The sequence below is a fragment of the Echeneis naucrates genome, chromosome 10 (genome assembly GCF_900963305.1).
Source record: "Echeneis naucrates chromosome 10, fEcheNa1.1, whole genome shotgun sequence".
Taxonomy (NCBI): domain Eukaryota; kingdom Metazoa; phylum Chordata; class Actinopteri; order Carangiformes; family Echeneidae; genus Echeneis; species Echeneis naucrates.
Window position 1 is genome coordinate 7249093 of NC_042520.1, and position 21724 is coordinate 7270816.

Sequence of the window (21724 nt, forward strand, 5' to 3'; positions counted from 1 at the left end):
GGCATCCATAACACGATTATATGTACTATAAATAATACATCGGACAAGAAGGACAATTTCCTTTTGATAATTGAATACAGGAATTTTATTTACATGTATGGGTTTTTTTAGAAAATAAAAAAAAAAAGAATAGCCTGTTTAATATGTTTAGTTAATATTTTAACTGTGATGAAAGGTATTTTTAATATTCTCAACAATCCAACGCTCCGGGTGTTGACAGTCTGGCGCCATCTTGTGTCCAGACCGGATATAGATCAGGAGTCCGTTTAAGAAAAAAAAAAAAAAAAAAAAAACACGCTTGTGCAAAAAGTACTTTTGTACAAAGTACTTCCGGTGAGGTCACCAACTAGGATTTTATGAACGATTTTTCCTCGTGTGTACTTACGGACGTTTAACCGTAACGAAAGGATATATTTCCGCGGTGGCAACATTTCGGTTGAAAATTAATTTTTCTTCAGCGAACCGCTTCAGTTAACCGCCGAAACTGAACGACAGCACAACGCGGCTGGACAAGCGAGGCGAAAGAGGAAGCAATAGCCAACCATCTTTCTTCTCCTGCCAGCAATAACAAGAAAGAGACCAGGCTCGGTCCAGGTGGAGCTGTGTAGTTTCACACTTAATCGTCTGTTTTGTACCGAGCACCGGCCCCGTTTAAACCGCTCTCCCCGTCGAGATAGATTCAAGCTCTCGGACGCCGAGCTCGTCCCCTCTCCGGCAAGCCTGGAAGTTTCGGATCAGAAGACTGGCTGTGAAGAATTAGTACTCCCGTTTTTTCATGTTTCCAACAGGTTTATCTTCCCCTAATCCCCCACCACCGCCAACCCAGGAGGCTAGACCAGCGGCCACTGATGTCAAACCGGACAGCGGCAACATCACTTCCCCGAAGAAGAGGAAAATAAACGGCTCCGAGAGGGAAGACACAGCTGACACGATCTCCCCGTCGCCTCCCAAGACCCTGAATTCCTCCTCTTCCTCTTCCTCCGGCTCCCCCACTCCGCTGCACATTCAGAAGAAGTTGAGGTTTGAGGATTCGGTGGATTTCATTGGACTGGATGTGAAAATGGCCGAGGAGGCTGCTGCTGCTGCTGCTGCCGCCGCCGCCGCCGCCGCCGCTGCTGCTTCGTGTTCAAATAACAAAAGCAAAGCGGTGTTCCTGACCGGCGGCGTGGGACACCATGCAAACGGACTGACCAAAACCGCAGGATCCGGCACCTTCTCCAACAGTAAACCCGGTGCTGCCAAGAAACTAGTCATCAAGAACTTCAAAGGTAGCAGATGCACATGTGGATGGTGTCAGCCAAGCCCCCCCCCCAAACAAAAAAAACAAACAAACAGAAAAACAATCAGGGGCAACTTAATGTCAAGCGCTGCTTTGGAAACTAGTTACATGATGGGTCATTGTCTTATATGCTCTTGCTCCTAAAGGTTTAAAGTACAATTTTAATACCGACATATCTTGAATAGCTTAGGAGAGTGAATGGAAAAAATAAATGCCCCCCCCCCCCATCTATTACTCAAAACTAATGCTGAAACCAGCAGATGTTTTTCGTGATCGATTATTTCATTTCTAAATCGTTTTGTCCGACTTGATCAAATGCCCCTTAGACAATAAATACAGTAATATCAAGCAGAAATCCCCACATTGGGTTTTCTTAAACAAGTAAATATTTCAGAGTATTGCATAAAAAAAACTAGAATATCTAATTCAGTATCAATATCTGACGAAGCATTTTTCTTTTTCCTCTTTTTTCTTTTATCATTGCAGCTCCAGTAAGATAAATACGTCAAGCATAACTCTTCTGGGCAGAACTAGCACATTTGTGTCTGTTTTTGGCCATTAATTTGGGGTCTATGATGCAACAATACTTTCTGAGCAATTTGAACTGTCAGAACATATTTAGACTTGAGCTTAGATTCATTTTTGGAGGGTGTTATAGAGGTTTAGTGGGAAGCACCAAATTTAAATCATCTATATGATCTTACTGTAATGAATATTCAGGTGATATTACATAATAGTAACACCCCATAGTGGACAGATTAGTTAGATTAGTTAATGCAGATAGAGGGTTGTTATTTTAAAAATGTAATTTTGATGGGATCTAACATACCCAGAAATGGACACCGTGGTATAAAAATCTTGGAAAGCATTTCCTTGACAGATTTATATTGGCTAGTTGTTAACTAACTTACACATTTTTTTATACAAATGCCTGACTTTCTTTCAACATCACCCAGGTCTACTTTAAATAGAAACACACACAGTTGTTTTAAAATAGCTCTGTGATACTGGTGACACAGCATGATGATCGAGAGGTCCACAGTAAGACATTCAATGCCGTCATACATTGGAAGTGTGAGAACATTTTGCTTTTGTTTTGCTCACAGAAAAGCCCAAGTTGCCTGAGAACTACACACAGGAGACCTGGCAGAAGCTTAAGGAGGCAGTGGAGGCCATACAGAACAGCACGTCCATCAAGTACAATCTAGAGGAGCTCTATCAGGTACTACTGCATGCCTGCAGACTTATCACAGAAGCTCACTTTGGCATTCTGCCCCTTTGTAGTCATGTTCATATGCTGCACTGATTTAAAAACTAATATTTTGGTCCCCTCAGGCTGTGGAGAACCTGTGCTCCCATAAGATATCTGCCAAGCTTTACAAACAGCTGAGGGCTGTTTGTGAAGACCACATCAAGGCACAGATCGACCAATTCAGAGAATATCCTTTTAAATTTTCTGAAAATCAGGTATTTTATGTAATCACTTTTAAAGCAGACCATTTTTTCCTTAATGCTGTTCTTACGGATGCCCTGGACAGTGTGCTTTTCCTCAAGAAAATTGACAAGTGCTGGCAGGATCACTGCAGACAAATGGTATGTTATGCAACAAAATTTCACTATTGCTGTATTTCTTGAAGGTTTTGTTTTCTATGCTGTTTTTGTTATTTAGTTATCATGTTGAAGGGGTATTCCAACAGTTTAGGATTGCACTTCCATTAAGAAACCTGTGGAAATCATAGCATATGTTTATTTCCCCCACCTTACTTGACTTACAGACAGCTTCACCATAAATGTTGATAAGCCAGCAAGGTAGGCTGAGTGAATCAATTATTTCCAATATCTGAGCAAAAACAGCCCAAAGGAGGAAAAAAACATAAATTCTAATATAGAAGCTGGAGCTTTAACTGTTGAAGAATTTCTGAAGTATTTGTTTGACAATAAAGGACAGGAAGATACATACATTGCCCCCTCCTCAGGCTGTAAGACATATACAGGAGTTTGTTGTTATTAATAATTATATTTTCAAAATCAGGGTTTTTTATTTTTTATTTTATTTTATTATTTTTTTTTGGGAAAGGTCTTTCAGAGCCATAGCGGACAGCAGTTCAGAACAGAGTGTACTCTCTCTGAAATGTAAACTTGATGTGTTGGACTATCCCTTCATTTTATTTATTTATTTATTTATTTATTTGAAGAAAAAGAATGTCACAGTTTTTCCTGCTCTGCTCTGAATGCTTGTTATTGTTTCACAGATCATGATTAGGAGTATATTTTTGTTTTTGGACCGCACTTATGTTTTACAAAATTCAATGCTGCCATCAATCTGGTGAGTGATCCCTCATGTAAACTACTAAACAAAAGTGGGAGGCTGATTTTTAAGTAGAAGTGGATTTTGAATAAACCCCTCTGGTCTCCAGGGACATGGGTTTGGAGCTGTTCAGGTTCTACATCATCAGTGATTTGAAGGTCCAGAGTAAAACCATCGATGGGATTTTGTTGCTCATTGAGAGGGAACGAAATGGAGAGGCAATAGACCGCAGTCTGCTGAGGAGTCTGCTGAGCATGCTCTCTGACCTGCAGGTAACTTCCATTATTATCTTCACTATGATCCAGACATGATGGAATAAATCTCTGAATCTGTTGGATTTCATCTTTGTCCTGTAGAAAGGTGTGATTTATTTATTTTTTTTTTTTTTGGTAGTTTCATTGTTGATGATTATCAGTGACAATGGTTGGTGGTGAGCTGCCAGTATCCTGTGACAAATGGATTTAATGAAACCTGTTTTCTGCATCCTGACAGATTTATCAAGACTCATTTGAGCAGCGCTTTTTGGAGGAAACTAATCGCCTATATGCTGCAGAAGGACAGAGGCTGATGCAGGAGAGAGAGGTGATTTGGGCCAAATTTAGACAATGTTATTCCACATCATGATGAAAAACGATGTGTCAGTTAAATTATCAATTTAGTGATATAGAAATATATTAACTACAATCTCGATCTTTGATGAATTGTTTCAAGCTGAATAATTGTTTCATTACAACGCACTTCTGCTGAAGAAGTGCTGCAAAATTATTATTGCAGTTATGTAAGCCTATATGGGTTAAATGGACATTGTTCTGGTATATTAAAGAAAAGATGTCCTTCAAAATGAGTAATATTCGAATGAATTTAAACACTGAATATGCTCAGTGTAAATATTACTGTCTCTCCTGTTTTGTAGGTACCAGAATATCTCCATCATGTCAACAAACGCTTGGAGGAGGAGGCTGACAGGGTCATCACATATTTAGACCAGAGCACACAGTGAGTATTAAACCGTAGCATTCAATTTGCTGTTTCAATCTGACAAAGATTCAGTTGTAACCTGAGCAATTCTTCCTTCCAGAAAACCTCTCATAGCGACTGTGGAAAAGCAGTTGTTGGGTGAACATCTTAGTGCAACTCTGCAGAAAGGTACATAATAGTAAATACTTTTTATAAACGTATACCTGAGGGGCATACAACAGTAAATGTCACAGATATATTTGATGTTCAGCTATCCTTTCTGGTAGACTGCATTCTGGGGATTGAAATTATAGAAGCATCTAACTTCTGACATTTGTTGTTGCAAACTTCCAGGGTTGACTCACCTGCTGGATGAGAACAGAATTCAAGATCTGTCTCTACTTTATCAGCTCTTCAGTCGAGTGCGAGGTGGTGTTCAAGTCCTTCTGCAACACTGGATAGAGTACATAAAGGTATGGGAGTAATCACAGACTGAATCTAAAAATGAGTGAAGTTGCTGTGTTCTCAGGATGTGTTTATCACTGTTTTCCTTTGTTTTCCAATGTCTGGAAAATCAACATGTAGGCTTTTGGAAGCACAATTGTAATCAATCCAGAAAAAGACAAAACAATGGTACAAGAGTTGCTGGACTTCAAAGACAAGGTGGATCATATCATTGACATCTGCTTCATGAAGAACGAGAAATTTGTCAATGCAATGAAAGAAGCTTTCGAAACATTCATCAACAAACGGCCGAATAAACCTGCAGAGCTCATTGGTTGGCAGCTAAGCATTTCATCCATTTATATCTAAATTTACCATATAATCCTCATCTTCAAGAAGTAGTACTCACCTAAAATCTGCTGCTGTTTACAGCGAAACATGTGGATTCAAAGCTAAGAGCGGGAAACAAAGAAGCAACAGATGAGGAACTGGAGAAGATGTTGGATAAGATCATGATTATCTTTAGATTCATCTATGGTAATATTGATTGTTACATTTGGTTCAGTTAAGTTATTTTGTCCTCTGAGGATGTTAACATGAAAATGTATTGTCATCGTAGGAAAAGATGTTTTTGAGGCATTTTACAAAAAGGACTTGGCCAAGAGGTTGCTGGTTGGAAAAAGTGCTTCTGTCGATGCTGAAAAATCGATGTTATCAAAGCTGAAGCATGGTTAGTTTATTACATCAGTAACTTTTTTGAAAATACTAACACATGAAACATAAATAGAAAACTGAATCTTCTCTGAACCAACATTGATTGCTATTTTCTTTTTTGTGTGGTTTTGTTTTGTTTTTTTTTTTTTTCCCCAGAATGTGGAGCTGCATTCACCAGCAAACTGGAGGGGATGTTTAAGGACATGGAGCTTTCTAAGGACATCATGGTGCAGTTCAAACAGGTACGAATAAGAATTGTCAGTTAAATGTTACATGAGTTTTTCACTTATTCCTAGGTTACTGGGATTATTTATCAGGCTGTTTTCAGACAGAGTACTTGATCTGTTAGGTCATTGTGTTAATGCAGAAGGGATCCAAATGATAAAGGCACAATTGTTCAATCTCCCTCAGTGTCGCATCAAACGCTAACAGACTGCCTTGGGCTATCAAATGCCATACATTTGACAATCAAATATATGCTATTAGGGCATCCACAAAAAATGGCTTCAGTTATCGTCTTATTACTTATCTCATTATTTTCTTAATTATTTGTTGAGTAATTTTGTTTTGCCTGATGAACTTCACAAAAATACATTGAAATGATCTGCATGTTTGCTTATGTAATGTGTGTGTGTGTGTGTGTGTATATATAGTATACATTGCATAATATATTAATATAAATAGTATGTTATTTATTGTATCTTTAATACTACACTTAAACAATTAATTTAAAATGTTATATATCAACACAATCAGTCACTTCACCTGTACAAGGCCAATCTTCGATGCAGAATATTTTGTACCAGGAGCAGCAGAATTTTACTGTTTATCGGACAATCATCGCAATTGCTTCCCTGTGATATGATAAATGATGTGTTGTCTAAGTCTTCACAATATCAGTCAAACCAGCCCTCAAGACCATATTACATTACCCTTCACTCTGTCGCTGCATGAGCTCCCGGGACTTTCACATTCTACAGTTTCATGTGGTGTGAAAGCTGAGAGACATTTTTGCTCTGTGTTGAAATGCCTGGTGGATGTCACTTATGTTTAATTTTTGTTCCTGTAGTATATGCAGTGCCAAAACATTCCTGGTAACATTGAGCTGACTGTTAACATCCTTACCATGGGTTACTGGCCAACCTATGTCCCAATGGAAGTGCACCTGCCTCCTGAGGTCAGTGCTGAGCAAATATTGCAAATTTTATAACATGTTTTTATGTCGTACCATATGATAAATGCACAGAGTGGCAGTTGTAATGCCTCTGTTACCTGTGTCCAGATGGTGCGACTGCAAGAGATCTTCAAGACCTTCTACCTGGGCAAACACAGTGGCAGGAAGCTGCAGTGGCAATCAACACTAGGGCATTGTGTTTTAAAAGCTGAATTTAAAGAGGTGGATAACATTTTCTTTAAGAATGCTCACCTGTGTTTCTCTCACTAAATAAACAGGGTTAACTGTAATTTTTTTTATCTGACTTTTTTCCTCGAAAGGGCAAGAAGGAGCTACAGGTTTCACTTTTCCAAACACTTGTGCTATTGATGTTTAATGAAGGGGAGGAGTTTACCCTGGAAGAAATCAAGCTGGCAACAGGAATAGGTTTGTATCATCGCATTGAAGTTTACTTGGCAGCACATAGATTTTTGAGTAAGAAATTATGGCTGTGATGAACAACATATTCTTCACCAGTGATTGAAAACACTGTGTCTGATCATTTACAGAGGACAGTGAACTCCGCCGGACACTACAATCCCTTGCTTGTGGAAAAGCTCGAGTCCTCACCAAAATCCCAAAAAGCAAAGATGTGGAGGATGGGGACAAGTTTTCTTGCAATGATGACTTCAAACACAAACTCTTTAGAATCAAAATTAACCAGATCCAGATGAAAGAAACGGTAGATTTGTTGCCTTACACAGGTTTCTCCAATTTCTTTCGCCAAGTTTTTTGGAAATTATTTTAACCTATTTTTTCTTTTTCTTTTTATTCCAGATAGAGGAGCAGGCAAGTACCACAGAAAGGGTCTTTCAGGATCGTCAGTATCAGATTGATGCTGCCATTGTACGGATCATGAAGATGAGGAAGACTCTGAGCCATAACCTCTTGATGTCAGAGGTCTACAACCAGCTCAAGTTCCCTGTCAAGGTGATAAGCACAACCTTGAATCTTTTTATTATTTTTTCCCATTTATTTAATAGCAGCAATAGAGAGATGACAGGAAATGAGCAGAGAGGAGAGAAATAAAGGTCCTGAGCTGTACTTAAGCTACGTATTTTAATTACATGGTCTGTGTTTTAGGTCACTAGGACAGCTAAATCTTTGAAATATTGCCTTGATTTTTATATGGAAGTGAGCCATTGCTTCAAATGTCATGTTACTGTTTCAACCTCAATTTATTGTTTTGTTATCAGTGATCCATCCATATTCTATATTCAGTTTATGCGATGCAGAGTCACAGGCTTTAGTTATCATTTTAATTGACAGCTAGCTTTCAGTTTCAAAAGTTATGAAGTTGTGCCGGTTTTAATTTACCCAGTCAAATATACTTATTGATCAAATGCTAAATTTCAGAAATCAGACTCAGTATTTAATATCCTTATCAACCTTATGTAATTATTGCACAGACACATAACAGAGATTTAAATTTTAATTTATGTGTTTTTTGTTTTTTTATAACTGTAAACACAAGTTATGAATTTGGGGAAGTTAGATATTGTTTCTAAAAGTACACAGACAGCTATAAATTTTCAATTCTTCCATTTCTTGTTCAGATTAAATCCACGTGTTGTTTATACATTACCTCCATAATTTGTTTTCAAATAAATTAAAGAAACATTAAGATTATAGCACCCAGCATACAGGTTGAAGGTCCCATTGTCTGTCATTATCCTAACCCAGAATAAGATCAAAACTGGCATGAACAAATAGGTCTTTTATGGGTATTATGATTCCACTTTTCATTGTGATGATGAAAAAAAACAACCATAAATGTTGACATGAGCCTCATGTTTGATTCTGCCTCCTGTCTTTCCTCTTCTCTTCCAGCCTGCTGACTTGAAGAAGAGGATAGAGTCTCTTATTGACAGGGACTATATGGAGCGTGACAAGGAGAACTCCAACCAATACAACTATGTGGCTTAATGAAAGCAGCAACAGAAAGAAAGAGATGCAGATGGTCTAGTCAGGCTGAAAGCTGCTCTGAGTGATCGGTCTCTAAAATATTTTTGCTCCAGTGGATGTCAACCATTATCATCTTCAACCTATCGACCGACAAGTGAATGGATACCACTCCACAGGATTTTTGTCAGGGGTCTTGTGATCCTGTGGACTGCATGCCCACTGAAAAGAGAATATTGTCCATATTTCTCAATGCCTCTGAGAGAGTTGGGCTACCATGAACAGACAAAGAAAACACACAGATGTTCCATTTGCTTTTTTTTTTTCCCAGGGGGGAAGAAAAAATATTTATTTTCAAACTTAGATTTGTCTTTTTCCATTGTTTGAATCAATATGCTCTTTGTTATGACTTCACTTTTTTCTGTTTGTTCACTCAGTATCCCAAGCCAATGCTGACACAATGAACTGCTCAAAATGTACCACACTCTGGAGAAAGAAAGGATCAAAGAAATTGAACCAATGCTTGTTTCTTCAGCCAGTGTCAAATGTGGGACTATCGGACTAATATTCAGATTAGAGAATTGACAATTGGACAATATCTGTGTCAAATGTGTGATCCGGCAGCAAAGTTTATCATTTTTAAGGTTGTTTGACGAGGCTTTGATCATGAAAACGGAAAGCATTCAAATCAGTTTGTGCCAAAAAAGGAGCACTTCTTTTGTTATAGGGTGTATTCAAGCTGCTAAAACACTTAAATTGTACAAGTATATGCATTTGAGTTTCTCATTGTTTTTTTTTTCCTCTCTTTGTATGTGTTTGTACATACTTGACAAAACAGCTTTTTTTTTTGTTGTTGTTTTTGTTAACCCTTAGAAAGTATACTAAAAGCACAACGCTATCAGAGCCTGTTTCCCCATCTCCACTGGTGTCATGCCACATACATTTTATATTTTTTTCTGAGTCTCTCTGTGGGACTTTCAGGCCTTTGCTGAAAAGTGGGAGTGGGAGTCACCTCAAAGCGAGGAAAAAGATCATTGATTAGACATGCCCTTGTTTGTATGAGTCTGTTAGATTTATTGCTTCGGATTAAAATAACAATTTCAATCTGTTTTTCTATTATTTATCGTTATTTTCTAATCATCTCATCGTTGTCTTGTAAGAAAACAGCCCATTAGTAAGCAGTTCAAACACTCACATTCCTGCCAGCATTCAGACTGCATACGGTACAATAATTAACTCTGTAAAAGGGCGAAGACAGAAATTAAAGACAGACTGCAGTCCGCCTCTGTTTGTCTCTGACACACTGCTCCTCGTCATATGACTTACATTTCCTGGTACAGTCGGCGGCGGCTCTGCGGTGACTCCCAGCGCCGCTAACCGAGCGACCCTGTCCGGCATTTGTTTTAGCCTCTCTGCTAGCTGACGCTCCGACACTATCAGGCGACCATGTCCCGCCATGCGACCCTCGTTTTGTTCCTCGCCTGTGGGGCAGGTATGTACAATCACACCGGCCAATCTGTGAATCAATTTTGATTCACAGATTTGGAGCCATTTAAAAAAAAAGAAAAACGGCAGTCTGTTTCTGCGAAGTGACGTGATTAAACTTACTGGACTTTGCGGGCCTGGTGCAGCTGTGCTGGGGCTAAATGTTGCTAGAAACGATTTTAGGGATATCTCTCTGTAGTGTATAAAGTTATACTGACATAAATGCGCCCTGTTGGTTGTGGATTTACTCTTCAGGCTGTAAAAATGACCAGCTGTTCGTTAGAGAGGGTGCAGTCTGGTCGTGATGTTGTGCTAATGTAGCTTAGCTTCATTGCTAATTGTTACCTACGTCAACAAAAAGCCAGCACAGCCTTTCTGTCTTGTAAAAGCCTAAAAGGCCACATTCATGCATTTAATATCAATTTGTGTTTTCATGACACTGCGTGACCACAAATCTGGGAATTAAAAGTGAATGTCAATTCAGCTTAAATGTTAAAACTGGTGTTTTACGTTGTGTTTGGTTGGTTAGCTAACTTAGCAGTTAGCATGTCTATTGGATAATAAGTTGTTTTGTATCCTAAAGGTCGAGGTATTTATAGATTGTTGAACATGTGAGAGTCATGCCAACTCTTATATAACATTACCCACACAGACCTGGGGCAACAGGCAAAAAAAAAGGCCACTAGTGTATTATGAGCTTTTTCTCAACCAGCAACAACGGTTAGCATTAACAAGCTAGCATGAGCAGGTTTCAGGTTCAGCACGTGACAGGGCATGAGCTGATAAAACGATCAACAAACCCGGCTGGTTTAAAATATACATGTGTAACATACATACAAACCACACATAATGGATTCATACGGCCCTCAACATAAACTAGATGAGTTGGTGAACTGTTGACAAAAGCTGATATTAAAAGTCAATTTCATTAGGCTGGTGTTAAATAGTATTATAAATGTATGTGTGTGTGTGTGTGTGTGTGTGTGTGTGTGTGTGTGTGTGTGTGCGTATATATATATACATATTAGAAACATGGGTTTGTATAGCGGGAGTTCAACTTCAAAACCTGAACCAGAGCTCATTCTGGATAGCTTGTCTGTCTGTGGTGACATTATGTCAGTTATTATATTGATGCAGATCATGGTGGCGCAGAAGGCGCACATCTAATGTCAATAAAAATGTGTCAGTCCACCAGAACTCATGATCCAGGTGTGTGTCACATGACAATAGACTGTATGAAAAGGACAGAATGTGCACATTAACAACAATAAAATTTTTTATCACGAGGTCAGAAAGCTCTTTGCGAGTCTTCGCTCATACCAGCTGCAGGTTTTTGTTACCCTGGGGTTATTGCAGGCAGTAGCTAAGGTGATGACACATCATGGCGTTAAAACCATATAGCTAATCTGAATGAACTTTGCCCCCTCTTCCTTTAGACTGTATATTTTCTTGGAAGTAGAAAGGTAAAATGTTTGTCTTGAAATATTTTTTGAGAAATGGTCTGTCATTTTTCAGTATTACTCAATATTTTGCTGTTCACCTTGGTCAACCTGGGGTCATACAAACTGTGTATATATAGGAAAAGGGCCAGAAGGGTATCTTTGGCTTTTTGAGTCATTGTATTCAATATTCCAATTCGTAACAGGTAAAAGCCTATTACACATTTTTAGATTCCTAAAACACGTTCTTTTGCCTATGTTTTAGGCCTATATTTTGACAAGTAGTTCTTTGGTACATCAGCTATGAAGATAAACCAATGTCATTCAGCACTTGTATTGGTACAGAAAGAACACAGATGAACCATCCTTGAATTTATATTTATTAGATTCCAATCAGACTCCTTTTAAAATAACTATATATAAAAAATGCATGGTAATGGTTCTATCTCTTCTCAGTCTTCCACCTGTCACATGGAGTTGAGGTGAATGTCACAGACGCTGGGGGAAAATTATGCCTCTATGCCAAAATGATGGTCAACTTCTCAGTCTCATATGAATTAGCTAACAAAGAGGTGAGTATCTGATCTCAGGTTCACTGAATACAAAACCTTTTATGAGCACAAATAACTGTTGGGTATATTTACATCAGGCAACGCTTTTTCCTTAAGAAAGGAAAGGAAGTCATAGCTTCACAGGATCATGACACAGCAAATTGATTCTTGCTGTTCAGCATTTCAGTTATTGCCTTTTCCTCATGCATATCCTGCAATTGTTATGTCCTGTGTTGAGCTGGTGAAAGTAACTCAAAGAAAGGTTTGTAATTCAGATATATATATATATATATAAATTCATTTATTTATTTATTTTTTTACTTTCTGTCAGAATAGTTTATATTATTATCAAGCAATTCAGATTAAGTAAAAATTCTAGTGCAAGTGTAAGTTAGTTGCTTTGAGGTGCTATTAAACTACTTATAATGATGTTAAATACATTTCTACTGCTTTTATTTTAGAACAAAACAGTCAAGTTTGAACTTCCAAATGGTGCCACGAAAGATGGAAGTAAATGTGAAGCCAAAGACTCAACATTGAAACTGAACTTTGGAGACGGGCACTCATTGAGTATGAATTTCACCAAGAACGGAGAAACGTACCAGGCAGACGCTATCAACTTCTTCTACAATCTCAATGACTCATCTCTGTTCCCTGATTCTTTATCAAATGGTAACTTATATCTCACACTGCTAGCAGAAAGAATATATATAGCAGAAGGGAACTGCACTGATGCTGATATGTGTTTAAATTTCTTTTCAGAAACTGTAAATGTGGTTATGAAACCTCAGATTACAAATATAGGCATGGATACCTGCTACTCCTGCAACAGTGATGATTTGATCCAGGCCAAGAATGTAAATATGACACTATGGAACGTGCTCATACAGGCTTTTGTTAGTAACGGCAGCAGGAGTCAAACGAGTAAGTGTTGGTGCAGCAAGACGTCTCATCCAGACCATAACATTTATCATCTGATCTCTAATAATGATTTCTGTGTTTGTTTGCTCCTTGTCTAGTAACCTCTTGTAAAGCTGATACACCCACAACCACTGTTCCCCCCACCACTCACGCCACCAGTACAACCACTGTCGCTCCTGTTACAAACATCACTACCCCTGCCCCTCCTCCTACCACCACCCCAACCCCCCCACCCACCCCACCCCCTACTGGAAAGTACAGCGTGAAGACTGGTAACAGCACAGTCTGTCTGTTGGCCACCTTTGGCCTGCGGATTGGTTTTAAGCAAGGAGAGGTATGTTCATAACGCTGTACGTGTTCCAGTTGTTATACAAATGTTCCCGGACCCTGCTGATTTGATTTCCCTCTCTTACCTCTGGTATAGAGATATCAGGAGATGAACTTGGAGCCCAATGTCACCAAATACACTGGATCATGTGGTGTCAACAGCAGTGAGCTGCAGCTGATGTCAAACACAATGACCATCAGTTTCACCTTCACCAACGTACGTCCTTGGAAACTTGTCAATTATTTATTTGATCAAACAATATGGAGTTCTATGAAACGATGAGATTTAGTTTCCAAAGAGTCACTTGACATTTTCTGAATTGCAGTAGTTTTTTTCTTGATAAGGAGATTGATATCACTGCATGTACAGTAAATATGAAGCTGCAGCCATCAACAGAATTATGGAAAAGTAATCCAGAGTTTCTGTTTAGCATTTAAACAGTTTGACATTTTACAGGAAGCTACATGCCAAATAGTTTCTTTAGGAAATATAAGGAATATGATCAATGAAACACTGAATTGTTGGTTTTACTTTAAGAGTGATCATATGAGATATAGCATGTTGATTATTGGTTTCTGAGAATGCTGATAGATGGATTTATTATTTGACAGAGGCGGGCTAGCTGTCTATCTGTATAAGAAAAAATGTCTGCTGACACAGTCTATTTGCCACACAATTGTGAAAGTAGTTTTAAATTTTCACGTGAACCCTGATGATGAGTTGGGATATATATACGTGGCAACAGCAACTATGATGAACAAGACTCTAAAACCAAAACAGTGGATAAGGTGCATCCGTTGCACACTGTATAAAATTAATATAAAATTAAATCTGATTTTTGTTTTGATGCTAATTTTATTTCTTCCTGCATGCAAATATAGACATAACTAACTTTTTGATGAGCACATCTATCCTCAAACCTTTCCTTGCCTTGGAATTGTTGCACAGATAAAAAAAAAAAAGTTTGTTAGCTGAGATGGCTGCCAGAGACAGGCACGCATTTGTTGAAAATTAATACTGTCTCTCTAAACATGTATCTCTCTTTGAACAGGACACAAAGAAATTCTGGCTTCATGCACTCAACGTGACTGCAAACACAAGCTCAGGTAGTTAGAGGAATCATTCGCTCACAAAGACCAGGTAAAACACTGAGAACCAAGCTAATGTTGTGTCTTTGTTTTTATTTTAAGGAGCGGTGTTCAATCAGGGTAACACCAGCCTCAGTCTGTGGGAGGCAGCTGTTGGGAGCTCCTACCTGTGTAACAAGGAGCAGAACTACACCATCACTGACCTCCTCACCCTCTACACCTTCAACCTACAAGTGCAACCCGTTGAAGTCAAGAAGAATGATTTCAGTACAGGTAGGTTATTATTGTTCTTATGTCCCTAACCCTCATTCTGGCTCATGACATTTTTTTCCCCCTTTGGTTTTTGTTTTTTATGGATTTTATTGCTAGGGTGTGTTTCACTACAAGGTGTGTGCATTAGATAAGGTGATACACAAAGACATGATAACCTTTTTTTTTTAATCATAGCAATATGTTAGCTTAAATATAATAAGGGAAAACCCAACTGTTTTCAACGATCATCTGACTGGCTGCTTCACTGTTATCTCTCTGGATTTGTTGTTATTCAGACAAAAACTGTTCCACCTGTTGACTGACTTTCTCTTTATCTGCAGCCCATGAATGTTCATTGGATGACACCAGCATCTTAATCCCAATCATTGTTGGCGCCGCTCTGGCTGGCTTGATTCTCATTGTAGTGATTGCTTACGTGATTGGCCGAAGAAAGACTTATGTTGGATATCAAACCCTTTAAATTGATCCTGAATTATATATCAGGGTGGCTTCCAAGTCTGGTCCTTAGAATTTAAATCTAAAATAAAGTGTCCCCTGGGAAAACTGACAGATTTTACTGTCTCTTGGTATTTTATATTATTGGCTGTTATGAGACATAAAATGCATTTGGAGCATTTTTGAATTGCAGTTGCAGCTGACACAAAAGAGGAGTAAAAAATCCATGCAAATATGCAGAGTTTCATATAATTCTCAAGGACCAAACTTGTCTACCCCCATTGTTTGTGTTACTTTTTTTTTTGTTGTTTTCTGGGTGTCTCTTTTGTTTGTTCGTTTTTGTTTTGTTCTTTTTTTTTTTTCTTTTTGTTCTTTTTTGATGAGCAAGTGCAAGATATCCGCAACACCTTTTAAGTTATCAAAAGAGAAGTGAGGTTCAGTATCCACCATACAGAGATGAGTCATAAAGGTACTGTAGCATTTATACATTTACAAATTGAAAAGTAACATTTTCATGAGTTTAGAGAAAAGATGTGACTGTTAAAGTTTGTTGCTGTGAGATCCTTCACTTGCTGTGCAGACATTCCCTTTGCTTGCATTTGTCATCATTTAATTTAATGCATTTTGTTTTTCCTTCCTTTTTTTTGGTTTGATATTTCCTTCCCATCATTATCTACACTAAGACGTGAATGATAATTTTCCACAGGATTGTCTTCACAAAAGTCAAAGGAAAGTTTCCAAGCAGCCTCCTTTCTTTGTTCTCAGAAATTCATTAGCAGGGACGAAGGTCTAGTCAATTTAAAAAGTTGTCAAAGGAAATGTGCTTTCGCCCATGTTTGCCCCTGTGGAGCAGGAGAAACTTTGGGATTATTGTCCTGATTTTGTGGCTCTAATTATATTAAGAATGTGAAATCAGACTTTGAGTTGTTTGAACATTAATAGGCCTTTTTCATGGACGACATTTGAACACACATCAAGCAGTAGAAGCCCTTGTTAAACTAATGACCTAAATGATGGCCGTCTTGAATCCCTACGACTGACAGAACCACAAGGGATGAAGCCATTTTTAATATTAATTCCAGCTATACTTCTCCTGTGACGTTATGTCAGAATGTCTGCTTTTTAAAAAGGTCTCCAAGATTTGCACATGTTCCAAACAGAAGATAAATCTGAGAGAAAAGGTCAATTATATATTTTCTCCACCTACTATATATTTTGGCATTAGGTTAAGAAAAGGGATAGTATGATTGTGTAGATGTTAATTTCAGCACAGGTGTTCCTGAAATAGGGATATTTACATATAAATGCACTAAGGCGCTCTTTATATTTAGCATTATGTTGAAGCTGTTGTCACCTAATTTCATCTGTGTGTTGTTCTGGGCTGTGCTTGAGCTCTGAGGGCTGCAGCTGGATCAGGGAATGTTAAAGACCCTGAAAAGCTTGTTTCAAATCTTAATTTTAAGTCTCTGTGACCGATTGTATGACAATCAAAGTTGAAAAAATAACCGTAAAGGTAAAAAAAAATTAATGAATAATATAAAAGGGGTGTATTGGACAATCTTATTGGCGAGCAGCTGCCAAAACCTGAAACCATGTTAATTTAGTCTCAGCTGTCTTCCTCTTGGAATGATTTTATGAACCTTTCTACCAGCAAAAACACATATTATAGATGTTAAATCTCAAGTTAACCAAAACTGTTGGCAGAAAATTGTTTCGTTTGTGACCCAAAGTGAGAGGTTGAAAACAGGATTTTAGGGCCCTTAAGTCCATGAACCAGTGCAGGTTGCAGTGAATCGGGTGGAGGATGTAGGCAAGCCGCAGCACGTGTATGTATCTATGTATGTAATGATAAAAAGCCAGTGTGACATTTGGTAGTAGCTTTGTAATGTTTCTTAATTCGGGCTGTGGAGTGCTGTGGACTGTTTTGATTTGCACCAGCTCACCATTCAGGACTGGAGCAAAGCAGGCAGAAAATCAAAAAGGCAAAAAAAAATGTATGCTTTTTCAAGTTGCTTATGAAATCAGCTTTCCCAGGACATGGTACATGTATATGGTTAACAGTGATAAATTAAACATGAGCTTTTTTTTTTTTTTTGGCTTATGATTGCTGCTGTCTTGTGTATTCCAGCTTTGTACAAACTCATCTGCCTTAATTACGATGGTTTTGCAGCACCTCTATAAATGTTTCTGGTTTGGTTTGTTTTCTTAGTTCTCAAAAAACAAACAAAAAAAAAAAAAAAAATTTACCTAACCAGTTTTGACCACGATGGCTGTGCCTTTCAGTAACTAACTGTATTGTACTCTCATTAACAAACTAATACGTTTAAGATCCACGGTAATCTGGTATTATTTGGCTCCTTGTTTTCTTCCCCAGCTCCAGTTGAGAACATTGCACACACACACATTCAGCAAAGGGAATCAGTGCTGCAAGACCATCTAGTTAAAGAACAGTAATGTGTGTTATGTGGATGCAGATGACTGCTTGCTTCTTCTCCATTTTCTCACACTGTTGGCTATAATAAATTGGATTTCAAATTGTTTGTCAGACTTAAGTGGAGCTTTTTAGTATTTTAAGATTTATGGAAATAAAAACTGCGTTGCTGTCCTGGACACTGGAGTAAATTTTTATTCATTTTTCAAAATGACTCTACGTCAACTGTCCATGCATTTAATTCTTGGTTAGACTACGTCTCTCTGCTGCCCACACACTAACCTTTCTTTTTTATTTTTTGTTCTATTGCTGCTTGTAAAAATGTTCACCTCTGTGCTTTCTTCACTCTTATCTAGCTGAGGAATGCCAGGCCGATTGGGAGAGCTTCCTTGTTCCCATAGCTGTCGGAGTTGCCCTGCTTGTACTCATTCTTATCGTTCTGCTGGCCTATTTCATCGGGAGAAAGAGAAACATGTCCACTGGCTATGAATCTTTCTAGCTTACCTTGCTGGGATTGTTGGCGAACTGCTGCCTTTTTGCTTCATTTCCTTAACTAATTATGTAAACTTACCAACATGGTGTGTTCGTGTTTCCATTTAGTGTTCAGTGGTGTTGACTGTGTGACTGGTAAAGGACTAGTTCAACATTTTGTGAAATACACAGGGAGTAAAGTTCAGCTGTGGAGTTTAACAGGACTAATGAAATTGTTATTGAATTTAATGGATAAAAATAACAGAAAAATGTCTTTGGTGTATCACAGACAGCTCATACTGTGATCCCGTAATACCAAGAGCGGCCACAGCCCAGCACTGCAGCTGTGGTTTTACTGGAGACTCAAACTGTCACAGCAAAAGAATTGTGTTCTATGTAAATATCAGTGGCCTTTATAAAAGAGCAGAGTAACATCTGTTTCTCTGTAGAACTAAACTTGTAATGGTTAACTTCTATTGGTCAATATCACGTTTCACTGCTTTAACCAACCTAAGCTCAACTATTTTATTTTTTATTTTTTTTTCTGTACATTCAATATGTTCATGGGCCATGAAGGCAGATTTTGCCTCTCTTGGACAGAAGCTTTCTCTCTGTCATCGGTTTTTATGCTCACCTTGCTGTGGCTTCATATTACAACTCATGTAAGAAAGGTACTCTTCCTATTTTACTCAACAGAAAAATACTATGTATTTCCCAAAATATTGGCCTGTTCCTGCTACTCTCATGGAGAGTAATAAGTCATGTCCTCTTTAGTGATTTTCTTTTTTCTGCTTTCGCAGTGTTTTAAAATCTTCCCCTTCAATCCACATTACATTCGCATCATTGATTCCTCTTTTTATAGGTCCTGATCTCTTAATTTTGCTATGTTCCCTCTAACCCTCTGTCTCGCTAGTCTTTTCTGCTGACTGAACCACTAACCTTCAGTCTCTGTCTCCTCTTTTCTGTCTGTCAGCTGAGGAGTGCTTCATGGACTCTGATTTGAGCTTTTTGGTGCCCATTGCAGTGGGTGTGGCGCTCAGCTTCCTAATCATCCTTGTGCTTATCTCTTACCTGATTGGTCGGAGGAAGAGTCGCACTGGCTACCAGTCTGTATAATCCAACCCTGATGCTTCTGCTTCTTAGACCTTTCCAACACCCACAGCTCCTAAAGCACCTTCCTAAACACTCTTCCTGCTCGTCAGTGCATCAGAAGCATCCCAAAGTTGTGCTTTTTTTCTTTTCCTGTGAGGCAGCAGCTCCTTAAGAGTAACCTTGAGCTTATTTCTCGTACCCAGTTAAAAACTGATCCCGGCAACCCCTCCTCTGTTTTCCTTTGCTTTGATGCCACTGACTGAATCAAGTACCAAGACATTTATGATCAATATTGCATTGTTTGATTATAGATTGCATGTTTTAGAAATTAAATTTCTGGCTGTGAGCGGCCACCCCACCCAAACTCCAGAGAGAGGCTTTTCCCTCTCACATCCTGCGCTGTACAATAGTATATGTGTAAATTACTCTCTTGTATAGAATGAATGACATTGATTTTTGATGACGTGAATGTATGGACAAGCCAATAGATCCACTGTTGTCATCCATATCGCACACACTACTGTTCTCACGTTTCTTTAGACGCCATTTAACATGATTTGACAGCTAAATTAAACTCTTGCACTTAGTCACTTAATTGTAGCTCTATAAAAGGGACACTAACTTATCCAGATACTTTGGGACCAGGCATTTTTGAAAATTTGGAGGTCATGTCTTTGTCTTTAATTGTGTGTTACGTTTAAAACCTTAGTTTTCATAAAATGTAAAGTTCTCATCTACATGTGAGTGTTTGGTGAATTAATTGTAGGGTCATTCCTGAATCTTAATCTTTGTCATTTTAAAAGTTCAGCATGTGGCACATTTACAGATTTTGTCCATTGGTTAGCAAGTTTCAGACCTGGTTTAAATTTTAAAAAACTATGTCAGTCTACAGAAAATAAGTTTGGTGTCTTTAACAGCATGAGCAGTTGGAGTTTGACGATGATGATTAAAAGTTGCACCATTTCATCTCTATGATCATCAGATTTCTACATTCGATCACTCCCCCAAACAGTTTCGTGCCTTTTTTTTTTTGTGCACCTCTGACTTGCCTGCTTGAAGCTTGTCACCATCTGATGAAGAATGTGACATGATGAGTTTGTTCAAGCAGTGAACAAATTAAATAAATTTCGTTCTTGTTTTGTATCGCTGTCATTCTTTCACCAGTTTGTTTTTACTGTGAGTACAAGAACGCAAGTGTATCTTGTGACAAACCTGAAGTGAAAGGCTGATGGTTCTAAACATAACAGTCACACTGAGCTAACTCCAGCGATGGGGGAAAACAGCCCATTCGACTCTGGTCAACAACATGCTTTTTATAACCTGTAATGTTACACGGTAGCTTCGCTGTCACTCCAGATATCACCGGCATGCAGCAGAAATGGAGTTCTGGAGGTCACACTGGTCAATGTGAACCTACTGAACTATCTGAGGGTAAACAGCTGCTGAGTTTGTAAATACAATTATAGCCAAAATTGGGGTTTCAGGCTCTGGAAATCTTTCTGTAAATTTATGCTGGTTGTGTAAAACGGCCGTGGTTTCCCTGTTGTGCTGTCCACATGAAGCATCTAGAAATTTTACTTTTCTCCAACTTTTGTTTAGAAAATTCTTAAAAACCTGTGAGTGTGACTCCCCTTCGTGGACTTGGTAGTTGACTTCTTTGTGTTAACAGGATAAAGACCAAACAGAGGCCAGGGTTTGTTGAGAGACCAACCCAACGCAGGTCTGTTCACCGACTCAGGGTTTGTTTCTTGGCAGCCATCTTGTTTTTTTACTTTTAATGTTGTTAATGTTAAACCATCCTTGCATGTATTCAGCCTTTAAACCCAGGTAACTAAGTCAAGCTTTTGTTTTACTCTCCGTGTGCTTCCAGACTTTTCCCTCAGCCATAAATTTGTGAACCACCGTTATTAAGATATGTTTTCCATTTTGATGTCCCAATTTTTTTCAAACCAGAATCAAACCACATTAGAACGAGAAGGTGAAGCTGAGGAGCATCAAGGGCCAGATCTCCAGCAGGTCTGTCAATCAGTTCTGTCACCCATTATCTTCTAATAGGAACCATAATTAATTTACACCATGTTCTACTGTAGTGTGTGCTTGAGACTAGAAACTAGGCCAAAAACATTTACTGAGATAACAAATCAAGTGAGAAGTACAAACATGCCGCAGCCTTCTATAAAAATGTCTTTTTACAGCCAGGGGAGTTGCCCCCTAATGGACAGGGTAGATGGTAGAATGACTGTTTAAGGCTTTTCAGTATCGGCCTCTTTCCTGACCTAGAATCCGAGTCCACTTTCACAATCTATGAGCAAACTGCAGAGCAAAGTATTTAGTGTCAGTGATGGTTTTATGACTTACACAACCACCAGCCTGGCTGTAATATTCTTACAACA

The 21724-nt window shown here is 38.5% G+C and overlaps 2 protein-coding genes across 2 annotated transcripts; both read left to right on the top strand.

Moving 5' to 3' along the window:
- Positions 1-328: 328 nt before the first annotated feature.
- Positions 329-9921, top strand: cul4b (cullin 4B). The gene is made up of 20 exons (XM_029511996.1): positions 329-1268; positions 2386-2501; positions 2615-2718; positions 2803-2872; positions 3532-3605; positions 3697-3859; positions 4080-4169; positions 4501-4583; positions 4666-4733; positions 4899-5017; positions 5130-5322; positions 5421-5525; positions 5608-5718; positions 5859-5944; positions 6772-6879; positions 6985-7098; positions 7197-7302; positions 7425-7597; positions 7693-7845; positions 8746-9921. The coding sequence occupies exons 1-20, from the start codon at positions 776-778 to the stop codon at positions 8839-8841; spliced, it is 2625 nt and encodes an 874-aa protein (XP_029367856.1). The 5' UTR covers positions 329-775; the 3' UTR covers positions 8842-9921.
- Positions 9922-10136: 215 nt separating this feature from the next.
- Positions 10137-17947, top strand: lamp2 (lysosomal-associated membrane protein 2). The gene is made up of 9 exons (XM_029511997.1): positions 10137-10309; positions 12198-12313; positions 12754-12964; positions 13055-13216; positions 13312-13547; positions 13638-13757; positions 14593-14647; positions 14732-14902; positions 15223-17947. Exons 1-9 carry the CDS (start codon positions 10264-10266, stop codon positions 15360-15362), a joined length of 1257 nt encoding a protein of 418 aa, XP_029367857.1. The 5' UTR covers positions 10137-10263; the 3' UTR covers positions 15363-17947.
- Positions 17948-21724: the final 3777 nt, after the last annotated feature.